Here is a 16,074-nt window from a genome sequence, read left to right on the forward strand (position 1 = left end):
ATGGCCGCCGCCTAAGGCCGAAAATGACCAAATGTGACCGGGTCATCAAACGATTCCAGTTGATTCCGCCCCAAACTAGATGGTTTGCTATCTCAACCACAAGCCAAAAACCTGTGCTGTATCAAGAAAATCTTTCGGTGCGGATGGAATCGTGAATATCTTAGTATTCTAGAAAGTGTACTAGAAACGGCGAGAGCTGTTTCGTTTAGAGGGCGGTGCCACTGGCAGGTCTCGCATCTTAAACCACCCTAGGGACGCGACGGTTTTGTTTTCGAAGGCTGTTGAGGTTGAGGTGACAAGCTTGGCGCCATTTTGGTTGCTTACTGCATCTCCTCTTTCACTTATAAGGTAGTTTTCGTACGGGTCAGCCCACATTTTCACGCTCTAAAATGGCAGATAATCAGGTCAGTTTTCTACTATTTGTTGGGGCATTGGTAATTTGGTTCTCAAAGTGTTCCAGAAGTCTCAAAACGACTGGAAATGTCTTTTCTACGTTCTTAACGCTCTCTGCTTCCTAGGAACAGAAACCCGACGCCGGTCCTGGAGACTCCAGTTCCGATTACATCAAGTTGAAAGTTGTAGGCAATGTAAGTAAAAAGCAATTATTCCGATTTTTTAGTAAACATGCCCATTTCCCGTCCGCGCAGCCCCTCACGCGTGGGATTTGGATTTGGAGTGTTCTCGCACGTGTGCTTGGGGCTTGTGCCTGGCTGCGCGTTCGGCTAGGTTTGCCTAATGCCGAACTTAAGTTATGCCGAAAGTGCAGCTCCCTCTGGATCTAGTCTATGCCTTTCTTGTGAAGCCCGTTTACTACTCAGTTTAAGCCGTAACAAACGCTGCCCTGGAAATTTTTTTGTTTTTGTTTTAAATTTGTTATCTGCTAACGCCGAAGGGTTATGTCGACCTCCGCTGGGCTTGCACTTGGGCACTGAGCTTTCAACGCTTCAGCGTGACCGGTCAGGACTTGTCGGCCGTTCCCAGCACTAGAACTTTCTCCTATCAATTTGCGTGCTTGCTATGGCAAACATGTGTAAAGATATTAGCTTAAAGCTGTTTATTTGTTAAAGTGACCATAGTACACTGCTAAAAGTTACGAGACAAGAGGCTGGTTGTCTTGTTTACCTAACCCCATGATGTTGCCGAAAAGTTGCCCACATTTTTGTGTCCAATGATGTTACACTCAGATTTTTAAATAACCTGCAGCACCTTAAATTCTCGAAGTTGAACTTCAGGAAAACGAGTAATTATTTTGGAGTTGAATTGGTATTTTATTTTTGTCTTACCTCTTTTCCAGGACTCAAACGAGATTCACTTCAGAGTCAAGATGACCACACAGATGGGAAAACTGAAGAAATCCTACAGTGAGCGAGTGGTTAGTATTTCTGTCCTTCTGTGTTGTCTCTTTATGTGTCGGTGTCATGCTCATCATATTTATCATCTTTGGTTTACAGGGAGTTCCTGTCACATCCCTAAGATTCCTTTTTGATGGAAGGCGAATAAACGATGATGAAACTCCCAAGCAGGTATGTTCTATTTATGTACTTGATTGGTTTGCATAGTATGTATTATGCTTGTCATCTTTTTGATGATAAATTCAAACCAGACATTTTAACATTGTTCTGGTACAGTCACTATGCTACAACAAATTGAGATCTCAGGGCCAGCAGTTCTAAGACCATGCTGCATGGTAGTATAGATCTCTAACAAATCTCTGGTGCCTAAGTGGGTGACAATGAGTTGACTGTTAATGCCTAGTGAGTAACATGCTTTGTTGTGGGTTTCTTTTTACAGCTGGAAATGGAGAACGATGATGTAATTGAAGTGTACCAAGAACAAACTGGAGGCAAGCTTTAACATTGATTTGCTAAGAATACATCAACCAAATCATTATCTGATAATCTGATATTGTAAAGAATGTGCAACGCTTCACTTCCTTTATCACTGCACTTGAAATAAATGTTATTGAAATTGTACAAAATGTTGTCACATTCCTCTCTGTTTGTGTTAGTACCTGAGCTGCCTTGGTACTAGAGAGAACTGAGTTTATTTGTGAAGATAGGATGTGGTGCAGCCTAATATGCTGTCAGTGAAGTTTTTTTATTTCTTTAGGCACTAAAGGACTGTCTTTTTAAGATTCTGAATTGTGTATTATCTTGAGTGTCGTGTCTGCAGCAATTTTGAATTTTGCAGTGTTATTCATTAAGTTTTGTCATAAGATTTCCTTTTTTTTTTTGTGTAACTATTGTGCCCTGGAAACTAGAGCACTTTTAAAATAAAAAATTAATGAAAACGGCTTTTTGTCAATAATCCTTGTGTTAGTGCGGTCATACTTCACACTACTAGCTTAAGAAGTACCTTGGCAGATAATTGCCTCTGCACAGTACCAATGGAGCTTATGATAAGCTTCCTGCTGGGAGGACCAAAAGGTAGTGAATGGATGACAATGCTGTCCTATGTGCCCCTCCTCCCGAAAGATTGTAGCACCATATTGCCTGATTCTCATGGGCAGGCCCGCTTTTCTCTCGGGAGCTACACTAAAACACTGAAAGATCTCAAAGGGGATTTCTCCTCAAGACCGGGGGGGCTCGAACATTTTGAAAGGCCCGCCTTATCCTGGCCGTGTGGGCCCACCTACGATCGTTCCCGTAGCCAACACATGACCTCTCACTCCTTCCCTCTCTGTCTCCCGCCAGCAGAGGACAGTGGCAGGAGAACTGTACCCCACTACTTCCAGTATTAAACAGCTACTTTAAGAAGGTCATGGCAATGGCAGGAGTGACGAAACATCTTGCCTGGCAGGGGAAGCGCCTGGCGTTGCAACTGGAGGCATTCTCGAGGTGTTGGCAGGTGACCTCGGCGCGTCTGCACACAAGTTCCCTCAGAATGGTAGGTTAGGTCCCGGTGTCTTCTACTGGCGCAGCCACCAAAATATTACCCTTTCCGCTTATCACGAGCCGTATCAACCACGTGACCCGGCTTGTTGTGAAATTTTGGGGTCTACCAGTCTATTGGAAAGCGGCCCCACCCACCATCTGGCTCTGTTGCTCCCAAACTTCAACTGATTGTAGATGCCAAATCCCAATAATTTTTTCTGACAATCCTGTTTTGAGGACATAATTACAGTTCCTGAGATATTGTTCATCAAGTGTTGCCTCAACTTATTTTGAAACTTGTTGCTTTCCTACTTGACCTTGCTACAGCCATGGTATACTTGTGCCCGGTTCTCCTTTCTTATCTCCTATCTCCTTTCCATTAATTTCTATTTTTGGTCTAAGCCTTGTTTTCTCATTTCGTACTTTATTTTCTTATTTTTCAGGAGGATTACAGAATAGAATCTGACACCTTTGGAGAGCTGAAGGTGCCCAGCGATAAGCTGTACGGCGCTCAAACTGTCAGGTCAACAATGAACTTTGCCATTGGAGGCCCTTCAGAAAGAATGCCTGTAAGATTTTAGTCTCTTTTTTTTATTATCAGTGTGAGCTAACTTACACCCATGGAATTACACCTGTTGTCACATTACAGCTGGCTGTGGTTAAAGGTATGGGAACATTGAAGAAAGCAGCAGCTTTGGTCAACAAGGAGTATGGACTTGACCCCAAAGTTGCTGATGCCATTAGCAAAGCCGCTGATGAGGTCATTAGTGGACAACTTTACGAACAACACTTCCCACTTGTCATTTGGCAAACTGGCTCCGGCACTCAGTCCAACATGAACACAAATGAGGTACTTAATTTCCTGCTTGTTTGTATTATTTTTCCATTTTAATACCCATCTATTTCAGAAACACTCATTCAGTTTCCATTTTTAAAATTAAGGTTATTAGCAACCGAGCCATCCAGTTGCTTGGTGGAAAGCTGGGATCCAAGTCTCCAGTGCATCCCAATGACCATGTCAACAAGAGCCAGAGCTCCAATGACACTTTCCCGACTGCCATGCACATCGCTGTTGCCGTTGAAATCAACAAGTCACTCCTGCCAGCCCTTGAAGGTTTACATGGTGCTATGAAGAAAAAGAGCAAGGAATTTGAGAATATCATCAAGATTGGCCGTACCCACACTCAGGTCTATCTCAGAACAGGGTAATTTCGCTTGCAGGTGTGTTAGCAAAAATAGCTAATAGGCTTTTTTTTCTTCTTCTTTTTAGGATGCAGTCCCTCTCACACTGGGCCAGGAGTTTGGTGGCTACACTCAGCAGCTGGAGTTTAGCATTGCGCGCATTAAGGACACTCTCCCCCGACTTTACATGCTTGCCATTGGTGGTACAGCCGTAGGAACTGGATTGAACACAAGAGTTGGATTTGCTGAAAAGTGCGCTGCAAAGATTAGTGAATTAACAGGTATTTTTTTTATTAACTTGCATTTTTACTTGATGTCCTGCCAATGGCTTCAACAGCAAAATTTTTCAGGACTACCCTTTGTTTCTGCACCCAACAAATTTGAGGCTTTGGCTGCCCATGATGCCTTGGTTGAGGTGTCAGGGGCACTCAACACTGTTGCCGTCAGTATCATGAAGATTGCCAATGATATCCGTTTCCTGGCTTCTGGACCTCGCTGTGGTCTGGGTGAACTGAGCTTGCCTGAGAATGAGCCCGGCAGTAGTATTATGCCCGGTAAGAAAATTTTGAATTTATATTTTTAAGACACTTATTTTTTGTTCCGAAACGGGCTTTGTTTCATTTGTGCTTTTTGTTGTTCAACAGGTAAAGTAAACCCTACTCAGTGTGAGGCCATCACCATGGTTGCTGCCCAGGTCATGGGCAACCATGTTGCAGTCAGTGTGGGAGGCAGCAATGGACACTTTGAACTGAATGTGTTCAAGCCCATGATTGTTGCCAATGTACTTCGGTCCGTTCAGCTGTTGGCTGACAGCAGCAGAATGTTCACCACCAACTGTGTTCAAGGCATTGTTGCCAATGAAGAGCGCATTGCCAAAATCCTGCACGAGTCTCTCATGCTTGTCACTGCCCTCAACCCTCACATTGGATATGACAAGGTACTGTATGACATGTGATGCTTTTCCTGTTCCCAAAATATAACCTTATAAAGTAAAAATCCCCAAAAAAATCCTTTTTTTTTTTTGCAGGCTGCCAAGATTGCCAAAACAGCTCACAAGGAAGGAACGACGTTGAAGGAGGCTGCCTTGAAGTTGGGTTACCTTACAGAGGAGCAGTTTAGAGACTGGGTGAAGCCGGAAGACATGTTGGGCCCTAAGTAGATGATAGGTGTGTCTGTTCTGTACAATTGATTCTTGATCCCTAGGGACATTTTTAAATGACATGCCATACCTCCTTAAAAAACAAAACTGCTGGCGGTTAAGACAATGAACTGTAAATAATTTTTATGTTGTAGAAAAATAACCATTTTTCAATTGATCTGCTGTTTGATTTGATTTTATCTGTTTGCCTCCTGTAATGATTTAATGTTTTAGTTGTATTTGTAAGGGAATGGTGATATTGAATCCAACTGTCTGTGCTGCAGCATAAAATCATACTGTTTCTTTTATACTGAATTTCTGGCCATCAAAATATTGTGAATAAACAGTCGAAACAAAAGTGATTGGAATTTTTATTTTCCTCGTCTGCTTTCCTCCACCCTGTTGTACATGTTGGATCTACAGTGTCCTCATCCAAAGTTTTGCCTAAAACGAGACTAATTTGATTATTTATATTTTTTGCTCCATGCTGCTCCGAGCCTCGGACTAAATTTTGAAAAGCTGAGGGAAGAAAGGGGTAGAAAAATTAAAATAAACATCAGTAAGGGTTTGGTGCAATGACTTGCACACATGGCGATGACTCGTGGGCTTGTTGTGCTTGTCGCAGTGTGTCGTGCGGGTCGTGCGTTGCTCCGGGCCGTCCAGGCCGTCCCCGCGCACGCGCGCTGCAGCCATGGCGATGGCGCCGCACTGGCCGGCCTGTTTGCGGCGGGGCCGCGGCATGGCAAGATTGACTGATGGCAGATAGATGCGATAGCCAGGCCGATGCTGATAAGGGTCTTGATTGGGAAGCCATCCCACCGGTGGGACGGCGAAGCAGCAAGGCAGCAAAGCCCTAGAGGCGCGACGGCGACGCGGCGACGCCACACGGGTGTAAAGAGTCCGCGACGGCCGGCCAGGACCAAGCGGCGAGCGAGGCGCGCCCAGGCGGCAACCGCACCGGGTACCGGCAGGCGGCCAGGCAGTGCAGTTCGCAGCGGCTGCCTTTGCATTTTGCATTGCGCTCTGTCGAGCAGTCGAAGCCGGGCCCCGGGAGCAGCGCGAGGAACGTGCACTGTGCAGCAGCAGCCGCGGCCGGACGGGGGGTTGGCAGGTAAGGTGCGGCTGGGGCTGGGGCTAGGCTCACTGCTTACGACTGGAGCTTCCTGCAGTCGCGACTAGGGTCCTCGTTGAGGCGCGACGGGAGGTCGCGCGAGGTCGGGTTGCTTTGTAGACTTGAACCGCGTTGATGATGATGAAGTTGATGGAGGAGAAGCTCCTGAACCCGCGAAGGCCGCCGCCAGTCCGCGCCCCGCGAGTACCACACGCGCCGGACGGCATTCGCTGTTTGGACTACTTTCACCGAGCGGGGACTGGGACTTCCCCAAGCCTTCTGGGCTGAATACACTCCAAGCTGGGCAAACACGAGCCGCCGCACCGAACACAGATCAACGCCGCGCCACCACCGCAGCCACCGCAGCCACCGCAGGCCGGAGGGGATGAGGGAATTCCCACTCTCGGTGCGGGGTCGGGTACCTCAGGGTCCGGGAGGGGGAGGCGTCTTGCACGAACTGCTGTGCCTGCGCCTTTCCGATTGCAATGCAACCAGTGTTGCCGGCTTCACTTTGAACCTCTAGCACGTGTCATAGTCATAGGTCCTGCGGGGCGAATGCGGCATGACGAGCACGTTTGGTGTGTAGTCCTCGGAGGTTCGGCCGTTCTGAAAATGTATCTCACCTAAATAACACCCCGTTCGAGGAATCGATCCACTGTTTTGATACTTGTACGGCATTATGGCATGCTCATGACGAGTACCTGAGCTCATTGAGCTTGCCCATCGAGTACCCTCTGTAGAAGTGTTATTGCTCTCACTTCTTCGAGCCCGTCCCTTAGCTCTATCTCAACAAAGGACTGCTGTAGACGTGTGCCCCATATCTAAAAAGACGTGCTTCTTGATTTTTTTTGAACTGTGCGACGTCATTAGAGCGTGACTCGCAGGAAAGCAGCGATAGATCTACAGTACAGAACACGAACCTTGGTTTCTATACGACACAGACTCGCAAATAAAGGACTGTTTAGTCAAATCATCAAAATTTCTTTGAAACCGAAGTGGGTAGATCAAATTTTTCCTTTTCTTTATACTGTACGTATTGAAAGAATCTTGCCACTCGAGCGAACGATACCAAGTTTTTGGGTATTCCGACGACGCGACGACGGCCACCTCCGTGGACGCAAGTTTATCTGCCCGACCGAGGACTGATAAAAAATTTAATTAATTGGCATCGCATTCGTCTTACAAAAGGACGCGGCGACGACGCGGCCCAAGGCTGCGCTCTGATAGACGCACTTTTGCGCCCTTCAGTCCGACACCTAGAAAGCTTCACACGTGCCCGCCAGCCTTCAGCAAACGAGTAAGGGGAGCGGGGGCAGTTCGGAACAGAATTTACAAATTTCACCCCCTTCTCGAAGCCAAGAAACCGCACCGGTCACTACCGTGTGGATGGCAAATCAAAAAGATCATGAGGACAGTTCATACTCACACTCACAGTCCTTCGGGGGCCCCGAATGAGTGCATTTCGGAGGCTCGCTGGACGCTGCCTGCCCGGAGCCCAAACGGAGGCATCTCTTCTCGCAATCGCAACTAAATCAAAGTACCCATAGCTCTTTTTTCCGCACGGCACTATTCCCGCCAACACAAGCAGCCGCGCACCAGAACGCCATTTTCCAATCGCACTGTCATAAACATGTCCAGGTTTGAAGCAAGTCCGATTTCGATCCGGCTGCCCCAATCATTGATAAGGACACAGCCTTGATTTGGCCGTCTCATGATAGAGACGCGATAGGGTGTTCCGAGTGGCCGAAAAGGAGATAACCCGACTCAGGTGCGGGCCGCCCCGGCATTCTCGACAATCACGAAAGACACAGTGACAACCCGGCCCGCCGCCAGCCCACCGAGACCGAGTCCCGGATCTAGAACTTTACCATCCGCGACGTGTCCACGCCTCCTCGTCCTCACCTGTTCACACTTCCAAGCGCGCGCCGCCAGAGCAGCGGGTCAGATTAGCAGTCAGTGCGCCGCCGGGCCGCGTATCAAGTCAAGTATATCCGCGTCTGAAACGAGGAACACTTTTTCCTCTGCGCCCCTAGAGAGGCTCTCGTGGACACTGAAGGGGTGCTTGGGCTTGGAGAGGCTCTCCACTGCCGGGATTAGTTAGAGTGCCCGGCAGATAGGCAACCCATCGGGCACGCCGCGCCGGGCCGGCGGGTGGGGGGAGGGGGGGGGGGGGGGGGGGAGGTTGCCGCCAAAACGACTCGTGCGGCGGCTGTCGGCTCGACCCGATGACACATAGGGAATGCGGTGCAGGTGTCGGTTCGAATCGGTTCTCGCGGTGTTTGAGTAGGGCCTAAGCCAACAAGCGGTGAGTGGGCGGATTAGCGGTGTGGCGGTGTGGAGGGCCGGAGGGGCATGGTCGGCGGCATGGACAGGCGGCTGGGCGCGGCGCACTCGAGTCGAGCACCGCGATGACTCCATGAAGCGCCGACCTCCGCCGGGCCACTCCACCGCGAGGATCCCACCCACTCAATCGCGGCTTTAAAGACACTATTACAGGTAAATCGGTGCAGGGAGTACCCGGTAGTACTTGTGAACCAGGAGTGCCGGGATAATCTAGAGACGTATCACAGTGTACGAACGCCGTCGGGGAAGCCCTGTCTCGCGGCCCCCTCGCTCATGGACGAGTGTGCGGCAGAGGCGGGAGCGCCGCTCTCGTCGCTCTGTCTCTCTCGCACTCATGGGGCGTCCCGTAAGGGACCGTAAGGGAGCGAGAGAGACAGCGACGAAAGCAATGTTCGGAGTCCGGTCACTTTCCTCATCCCTGGTGTGTGGCGAAGAGCTGTCTTTGAACTCGACCTCCTTGTGCCCCGCCAGGATGGACACACCCCACGACGAGCCGCAGCAGGCGCTGGAGCTGGTGGCGTCGCCGCTGTACCCGCGCCCCGTGGAGCAACAACAGCAGCAGCAGCAGCAGCAGCAGCAACAGCAGCAACAGCAGCAACAACATCAACAACAGCACCAGCAGCAGCACGCGCAGCACGCACAGACCCACGACGTGCACGTCCACGAGCACCACGACCTGCACCTCCACCACCTGCAGCACCCGCATGCCGAGCCGGTGCCTCACCATGTAGCCCACCACGTCGCCCACCCCGTGGCTCACCCCGTGGCCCATCCCGTAGCCCATCCCGTAGCCCACCCCGTGGCCCACCCCGTAGCCCACCACCAGACTTACGAGGCCACCCACCTCCTGTCCCACCCGGCGCATCCGCACCCCGTGCACGCCGTGCACCCCGCGCACGCCAACGGCCACCTCAACGGCCTCCACAACGGGCACCTCACGGTGCACCACACGCACACCACCACGGTGTACAGCACGGGCAACGCGGCGGCCGCCACGTCCGCGGCGCTCTACGACGGCTACGAGCAGCCCTGGCACCTGCTGCCCCCGGACTACGTCTCCGGCGGCGAGGAGGACCTCCGGTAAGTCACTTTCTCATACCGGTGCGTGGCCCTTGGGCTGCGCCTTGGGCTGCGCGCCGCGCCGAGAGATGGCGCTGCCGGCGAAGAGGGGAGGCCGAGACCGCTGGAGCGCGGGGTATCTCCAGCGGAGGCGGGGAGGTTCCTTCCCGTTCCTTCCCTCAGAACGCTCACTCCATTCTCGCGCCTCGCGCACTCAACTTTCTGACCACTGCTTTATTTCCGACCGAGCAGCTTCGCAAAGAACTCGAGACACCGACATAGTGGTCGAAGGAAGTCAAAATGACTTTAAAATGTTGTATAGTTTTGCCACCGCAAGCCGCAGCGCTCACGGCAAAAAGTATTGTCTCTGAACAAACACTTGGCGGGTTCGGCAAGGCGCAACATGCGGGGAACGTGGAAATCTGCCATCCGTTAAAAAGTGGGGCTGCGAGGGTTGCGAGGCTGCGGCACGACTGGTGCGACAAAGAACTCGCCTTTGAGGGAGTGCCGCGGCGTGTCCTCCCTCCTCCGCCCTTGCAGCGCTTGCAGCGCTTGCAGGGCGTCATTCAGCACCAAGGCGGCACGCCGTCGGCACGCCGTCGGCACGGCCGAGGGGGCTCCGGCGGCACCGCGCAGTGCAGCGCAGCGCTCCACCCGACCGACCGGAGGTCACAATTCCGGACCGGATCCGTCCGGCCTCCTTCCGGTCAGCGACGCGGCGCGCGCCGAGGCCGTGGGGCCGCCGGCAAGCCGACAAGGGAAGGCGGGCCTGGCTCTAGGCCTGGCCGGCCGCGCACCCAGCACACCCCATGTGCGTCATTATCCCCGATGTAACGCGCGTTAACTCCAAACCACCGCCTTTGAATGGGGCCGCCCCGCCCCGCCCCGCCCCGCCCTGCAACGCGCTCCTGTGTTTGGACGCGTCACGGCGGCTCCGCGATGGAATCTGTTTTCATCCACTTTTTTCGTGAAAGCCGATTCGGGGGCAAGCTGCGCGAGGGGGCGTGGGGGGCGTGGGGGCCCGTCGGCGGGGCGGGGGTTCATGAGCACAAACAACCCAACCGCGACCCGGGGACGCGAGGCGAGGCGGCCGAGGCGGCGACGCCGAAAGCCGCACGCATTGTGAAAACGCCGCCTCCCTTACATTGTCCTTGTTGTTTCGTAATAACTATACCACGGCCGCCACTGTGGTGTGTGTGTGCGTGTGTGAGCAGAGATCAGCAAGCTAGACGTCGTCGCTGACAGCTACATGTGTATTCGGAGGATCACGTCGACGACGAGGCCGGCTTTGTTTCGCGGCCTCGGCCTCCATCGCGCTGCCGAGCCGCTGCTCCTCGGTGACCCGCACTCGGCCACCCGTGGCACCGCGTAGCACGCCGTCCTAGGGGCTTGATTAAAACCGACCGGCGGACAAAGTAAGAGGTGGACGATAGAGGCGCCGCCGCGAACGAAGGAGCGTCGCTACCGCCCCGCCCCGCCCCGCCCCGCCCCGCCCCGCCCGGCCACCACGCTATCGGGGCCCCGGTCGTCCCGCGGCCCCCGCGGCCAGCCGATAGATAGATGGGTAGATAGATAGATAATGGCCTCCTGCCGTGTTTGCCCAGCGCGCTTGTAGCGAACTACACCGTAAGCCGCCAGTGGCGTCGTCCATAAGTTGAGTGCGCGTGTGTGTCTCTGTAAAAGTGTGCCAGACCACACTAGCGTAGAGTAGGCGTGCACCGCCAGGTGTAGTACGAGATATCGCACCGTGTGTCACAAGGGCCACTCATTTCGGCATTTCGCCGAAGATAGATTTGTTGGGTTCATTTCCCTGTTACGACGATGCCGATGAAGACGGCCTCGCACTTCCGCTGCGCGCGCGAGCGAGGAGGTGCGGTCTGGTTTCCCCGCTGTGCCCCCGACAGTGGACCGCCGCGCAGTCCCGCAGTGCCGCAGTGCGTTGGGGTCAGCGACGGCGTGTGTGGCCGTACACGGCATGCCCCCGTTCGCACACGCACACAGACGCACACTGACGCACACACAGACACTCACTCAGTCGCACTTTCTTCCTTCCTGATGTCCCAATCGATTCATTCATACGTCGCGCGCAATGAACCGAAAGAGTAAGTGTTGTGCTCAGGTTTGCCTGTGTGCGTGCGTGTATGTGTGTGTGCGTGTTGTAGAATCGCGACAACTTTGCGCATTCATCATGTCAAATGCAACTCATAACACGGTCCCGACGGTCCCGGAAGGGAGTAATATTCGCATGAATGCAGCAAACGCCGTGGGGTTGGCGGGACTGCGGGCCGCTCGGCGGGCCGTGTATTGGCTGTGTTGGCGGCCGTGTGGTGGCAGCATTGACGAGTCGCGCCATTTTCCGACCGCGTGACTGCCGAGCCGGCCGAGAATGATGGCAGAGCGCGCTTTAAAACTTCCTCCCCGATATAATCTCACTTTAAACGCACTTATTCCGAGTGACTAAACAGGCTTGATGTGCCACCCTTTTCTCATGTGTCGCCACACGTCGCCACTCGCGCACAATGGGGCCCCGGCCCGGCAGCCAGCCACCACGGCAGCCACCCAGCGCGACGGGGCGACGAGGCAGGGAGCGAGAGAGACAGGTAGAGCCGCGCCGCTGCGTGTCTTTGTCCGGTTTGGAATGCCCACGAGATCCGGTCCGCTTCCGTTCGAGTCGGCCAGCCGGATGAACCGGGGCCTTACTGCTGCTTCGAGCGTCTTCGAGCGTCTTCGAGCGTCTTCGAGCACTGACGGACCTTAAACCGGATGACGGCCGGTCCGTCGTTGAAGTGCACGCCGAGGCGGCTGAGGCCAAAACCATCCGGGGTCTGTGTTCGAAGCCGAGCCTCCACCACTGTGGCCTCCGTGTGCGGGGCCGGGCGCGTGCGTGGACGACTCAGCGGCGCAGCGGGGGACGAGAGCAAGCAGAGGGCAGCGCTCGGGCGGAGAGCACGCCGTCGAAGCGTCGCCGTCGAACCGTCGACGCGGCGGAAGTCGGCCGTTGGCGATGCCATTCAGTTGACGGAAGCACAATCGGATGAAACCGCAAAATGCGGCGAATTGCAGCAGGGACCCGCGGGGCTGGGCGGGGCGGGGCGTGGCGAGCTCATAAAATACAAACAAGGACCCAGCCTGAAAGGGGCTGAACGGGCCTGGCCGGTGCTGGACGTGGTGTAGCACGGTGTGGCAGCAGGGTGTTGTCAAATGAGGATGAGATGGGGGACCAGTGGGGGACCGCCCGGGGCGGCGTGGGGTCGTCGGGGGGCGTGCGCGATCTTCCTCCCCCCCCCCTTTTCCCCCGGCCCCGCGCACACCGCGCACTCCACGCACCGCACCCCGTTTACCCTCACCTGGCCGTCGACGGGCTGCTCCGCCTGCAGACTGATTCCGAGAGTCGTTTTCGTCGCTCCGTCTCTCTCGCACCCATACGGGACGTCCCATGAGTGCGAGAGAGACAGAGCGACGAAAACGACTCTCGGAATCAGTCTGCTGCTCCGCCAGGTGAGCGAGAGGGCCGCGCGCGCCGGGTAATTTAAATGGTGCCGTGCTTGCCGTGCTCCGCGGGGCCATAACCAGCCAGCGAGTGCTTGTTGTTGTTGTTGCTGCGCGTGTGCGCACGCTGCACGCAGGCGGAGGCGAGGAAAGGGTGGACGTAAATGGCAAAGTCATCATCCTCCTGCAAGCAGCTGCACTCCGAAAAGTAAAATCGCGTGTGTATGTGTTTTTGAAAGCGGTCTTTACCGTAGAGAAAAATCCATGTCCGCGTCTACTATAGAAATTACTGTCCGCAAACTGGAGTTTTATTTTTTTAATTTTTCCCAACGGTAGATTACATTGGAATATCACGCCGGTGAGTTGAAGAGAGCCGAGCCGCCGCCGCGCACCTTGCCAGTGGCCTGGGCGCGTATATGGATCCGGCTGGAACGACTTCTCCAGTGACTCGTCTGTAAGGATCCCATCCTCCGCTTCCTCCTCCAGGGCTATCAGTGTCCTCCACACAGGACACCGCGCGGCCGCGTCCCCGTCGGCCGCCCCGGGCCGCCCCGGGCCGTCCCGCGGCGGACACAAAGTCGTGTGTTTCCGGGGCCGGAAGTATCTATGAAGTATAGGCGGGCCCCGCCGCGCCGCGCCGCACGGTCCGCTCGCCTAAATGGGAATTTATTTGTGTCGTTGACGGGGGCGTGGCGAGGCGTGGCGTGGCATGGCGTGGCGTGGCCGGTGGAGGGGATTAGCCAGACGGGAAGCACTTCCCCCTGGCAGGCCGAAGAGGAGTCCTTTCGGAATGCAGGGGATGATTCGCTGAATGTGGATGGCGCAAGGCGGGACTGCTGCTGCTGCAGGACGACTTTGTGCTCGTCGCTCTGTCTCTCTCGCACCGATACGAAACGGCCGGACACGCCCCCGAGTGCGAGAGAGACCGTTCGGCGTGCCGCTGGCTTGCCGCTGGCGGGGCGCGTGATGCCATGCCGTGGGTCGTGCCCATTGTGCCACATTCACCGTAGAAGAGAGAGATGTGTTAAAAGTCGCTACTCGCACTGGCACACGGCACGGCACGGCGCGGCGCGGCACGGCACGGCGTTCCGCGCGCTGGCGGGGGATCATCCTGATGGAAGAGCCCATCCCGTCGGGCATTCAGAAGGGGAGGGAAACTTTTACGGAAAACCGTCGCCCCTTGGCACTCACTCCCTTGGCTTGTCTCCGGTGCACAGTGGGCCAAGACCGCCCCAGGCGGCCACTACTCCAGACGCGTTTTGAGCTCCAGAGTCGCCAAACAGGACTCGAACCGAGCGTGTTACCCCACCATTGGAATCCGCGTTCGGAGAGCAAGACATTTGGTGGGGTCACACGTCTGGTTCGAGTCCCATTCGGCGACTCCGGAGCTCAAAACGCGTCCGGGATTTCGACCGCCTCCACCGGTCTTCTGGCCCACTGTGCTTTCGTCGTGCAACGTTTAGAGTGGACATAGTGGCATATAAAAAGAGGTGAGGCTATGCAACTCATGCGACATGCAAGCACCGCACGCGGCGCCGGCCCGGCAGGCCGGCCAGGCCGAAGCGCCTCGTCTCCTCTCTCTCCGCAGTCAGTCCGCTTATCAGTCAGCCTGAGATTCGATTCGTGTCGCGCTCCACCTTATCCATCGCGGCAACCTTCTTCAACGGAACGTGCGCGAGCGGAAAAAAAATCGCGGACAGCGAGCGCGCTGGGAGATACATTGGAAAAAATAAAAGTATCGTCATCCTGGCACGGCACTGTGGGGCGTTCGCCGAAATCACTGCCGAGCGCGCCGCGCAAGCAGATAAGATTGTCGTCACTTTAACAGCGCAGCGAGTGCTGTATGCGTTCAAAGGACTATCACTGGCCAATTTGAAGGACCGCGGTGGCGGCAGTTGTGCCTGCTCATGTTGTTGTTGTTCGTCAAGGTGAAAGGCTCCCCTCCTTTTTCTCCTTCCGTTCGCCGTCGTCTGGCCGACCCGGCCGACCGGGGGAACGATTCCATTAACCAAGTTCAGGGCGGATGAGTGCGGCCCGACGGCCTCCGCGGCGGCCTCCATGAAGGCCTCCACGAAGGCCCTCCGGCCGCCACCTGCCGCGTTCTCACGAGGCCGATGCCACCGTCTCCTACACCGTCGACGGCCAGGTCTTTGCTGAAGCTTGGCGGCATGCGCTGGTGGTCGTCGTGGATAGTGACTCGGCTTTTCTCTTTTTTATTTTTTGCTTTTTTGCGTTTTCAAATTCGGCGGCGCGCGCTGCCTCTGCCGCCGCTTCTGCTTGTCAGCAAACCTGCACTACAGGAGCAGCGGGCGGCGCGGCGGCGGCGTCTTGTTATCGTGGCGGGGAAATGAGGTCTTCCCGGTGACATGCACCCCGCCCATTAGTCGGGCACGCCAGGGGAGAGAGCGAGAGAGTGGGGAGAGCGGGAGTGAAAGAGAGAGGGGCGAGGAACCGCGCCGGGGGTGCGGGGCAGCGCGGGGCAGCGCGGGGGCGGCAGTGGAGGGGCGCGCCACTCACCAGCTCTCGTGACTCCAATCAGGATTTTTACTCGGCATTTGAGTGTTTGTTTTCCCAGCGAGGAGTGCCGACTGGCTTGGCGTGGCGTGCGCCGCGCTCCGCCCCTCCCCGGCTCCGCGCGCCGCGCACCTGGCCGAGCCGCCCGGGGCTCCCAGAGGGCGCAGCGGGCGCAGGGTGCAGGGCAGTGCAGGGCAGTGCAGGGCAGTGCAGGGCAGTGCAGGGCAGGGTACCGAGGAGGGTCGATCCGTTTCAATGTCTTTCGGCGAGAGGGTCGCGAGCCACCCAACGAGAGTCGTTTTCGTCGCTCTGTCCCTCTCGCACTCCTGCGGAACCCGCCATGAGAGCGACGGAGACAGCTGCTG

At 55.2% G+C, this 16,074-nt stretch overlaps 3 protein-coding genes across 5 annotated transcripts in view; all 3 read left to right on the plus strand.

Moving 5' to 3' along the window:
- Positions 1-244: 244 nt before the first annotated feature.
- On the plus strand, positions 245-1,978 carry LOC117643690 (small ubiquitin-related modifier-like). 2 transcript variants are annotated; one of them, XM_034382734.1, is made up of 5 exons: positions 245-404; positions 519-587; positions 1,295-1,372; positions 1,452-1,523; positions 1,792-1,978. In XM_034382734.1, exons 1-5 carry the CDS (start codon positions 390-392, stop codon positions 1,852-1,854), a joined length of 297 nt encoding a protein of 98 aa, XP_034238625.1. In that variant the 5' UTR covers positions 245-389; the 3' UTR covers positions 1,855-1,978. The 2 variants fall into 2 exon arrangements, with proteins under 2 accessions (XP_034238625.1, XP_034238634.1); XM_034382743.1 differs by having other exon boundaries at positions 246-404; positions 525-587.
- Positions 1,979-2,669: 691 nt separating this feature from the next.
- Positions 2,670-5,555, plus strand: LOC117643682 (fumarate hydratase, mitochondrial-like). 2 transcript variants are annotated; one of them, XM_034382710.1, is made up of 8 exons: positions 2,670-2,886; positions 3,317-3,442; positions 3,523-3,723; positions 3,816-4,061; positions 4,144-4,336; positions 4,406-4,609; positions 4,700-4,992; positions 5,083-5,555. In XM_034382710.1, the coding sequence occupies exons 1-8, from the start codon at positions 2,761-2,763 to the stop codon at positions 5,212-5,214; spliced, it is 1,521 nt and encodes a 506-aa protein (XP_034238601.1). In that variant the 5' UTR covers positions 2,670-2,760; the 3' UTR covers positions 5,215-5,555. The 2 variants fall into 2 exon arrangements, with proteins under 2 accessions (XP_034238601.1, XP_034238611.1); XM_034382720.1 differs by lacking the exon at positions 2,670-2,886 and adding an exon at positions 2,984-3,205.
- A 502-nt stretch (positions 5,556-6,057) lies between these two features.
- LOC117641460 (homeobox protein Hmx-like) overlaps positions 6,058-16,074 on the plus strand; it is a 32,713-nt gene continuing 22,696 nt past the window's right edge. Inside the window, exons 1-2 of the mRNA XM_034378804.1 lie at positions 6,058-6,304; positions 9,119-9,727. Coding sequence (XP_034234695.1) covers positions 9,120-9,727 — 608 coding nt within the window. The 5' untranslated portion in view covers positions 6,058-6,304; position 9,119. The remainder of the gene's footprint in view (positions 6,305-9,118; positions 9,728-16,074) is intronic.

Source organism: Thrips palmi, unplaced genomic scaffold (assembly GCF_012932325.1).
Source record: "Thrips palmi isolate BJ-2018 unplaced genomic scaffold, TpBJ-2018v1 HiC_scaffold_1, whole genome shotgun sequence".
In the NCBI taxonomy this organism is placed as follows: domain Eukaryota; kingdom Metazoa; phylum Arthropoda; class Insecta; order Thysanoptera; family Thripidae; genus Thrips; species Thrips palmi.

Excerpts from the sequence above, each read along its gene's own strand:
- LOC117643690 (XM_034382734.1), top strand. Across the intron at positions 588-1,294 it reads AGTTGAAAGTTGTAGGCAAT|GACTCAAACGAGATTCACTT; the intron begins GTAAGTAAAAAG and ends CCTCTTTTCCAG. Across the intron at positions 1,373-1,451 it reads AATCCTACAGTGAGCGAGTG|GGAGTTCCTGTCACATCCCT; the intron begins GTTAGTATTTCT and ends TTTGGTTTACAG.
- LOC117643682 (XM_034382710.1), top strand. The coding sequence starts at position 2,761 with ATGGCAATGGCAGGAGTGACGAAACATCTTGCCTGGCAGGGGAAGCGC. Across the intron at positions 4,610-4,699 it reads CGGCAGTAGTATTATGCCCG|GTAAAGTAAACCCTACTCAG; the intron begins GTAAGAAAATTT and ends GTTGTTCAACAG. Across the intron at positions 4,993-5,082 it reads CTCACATTGGATATGACAAG|GCTGCCAAGATTGCCAAAAC; the intron begins GTACTGTATGAC and ends TTTTTTTTGCAG.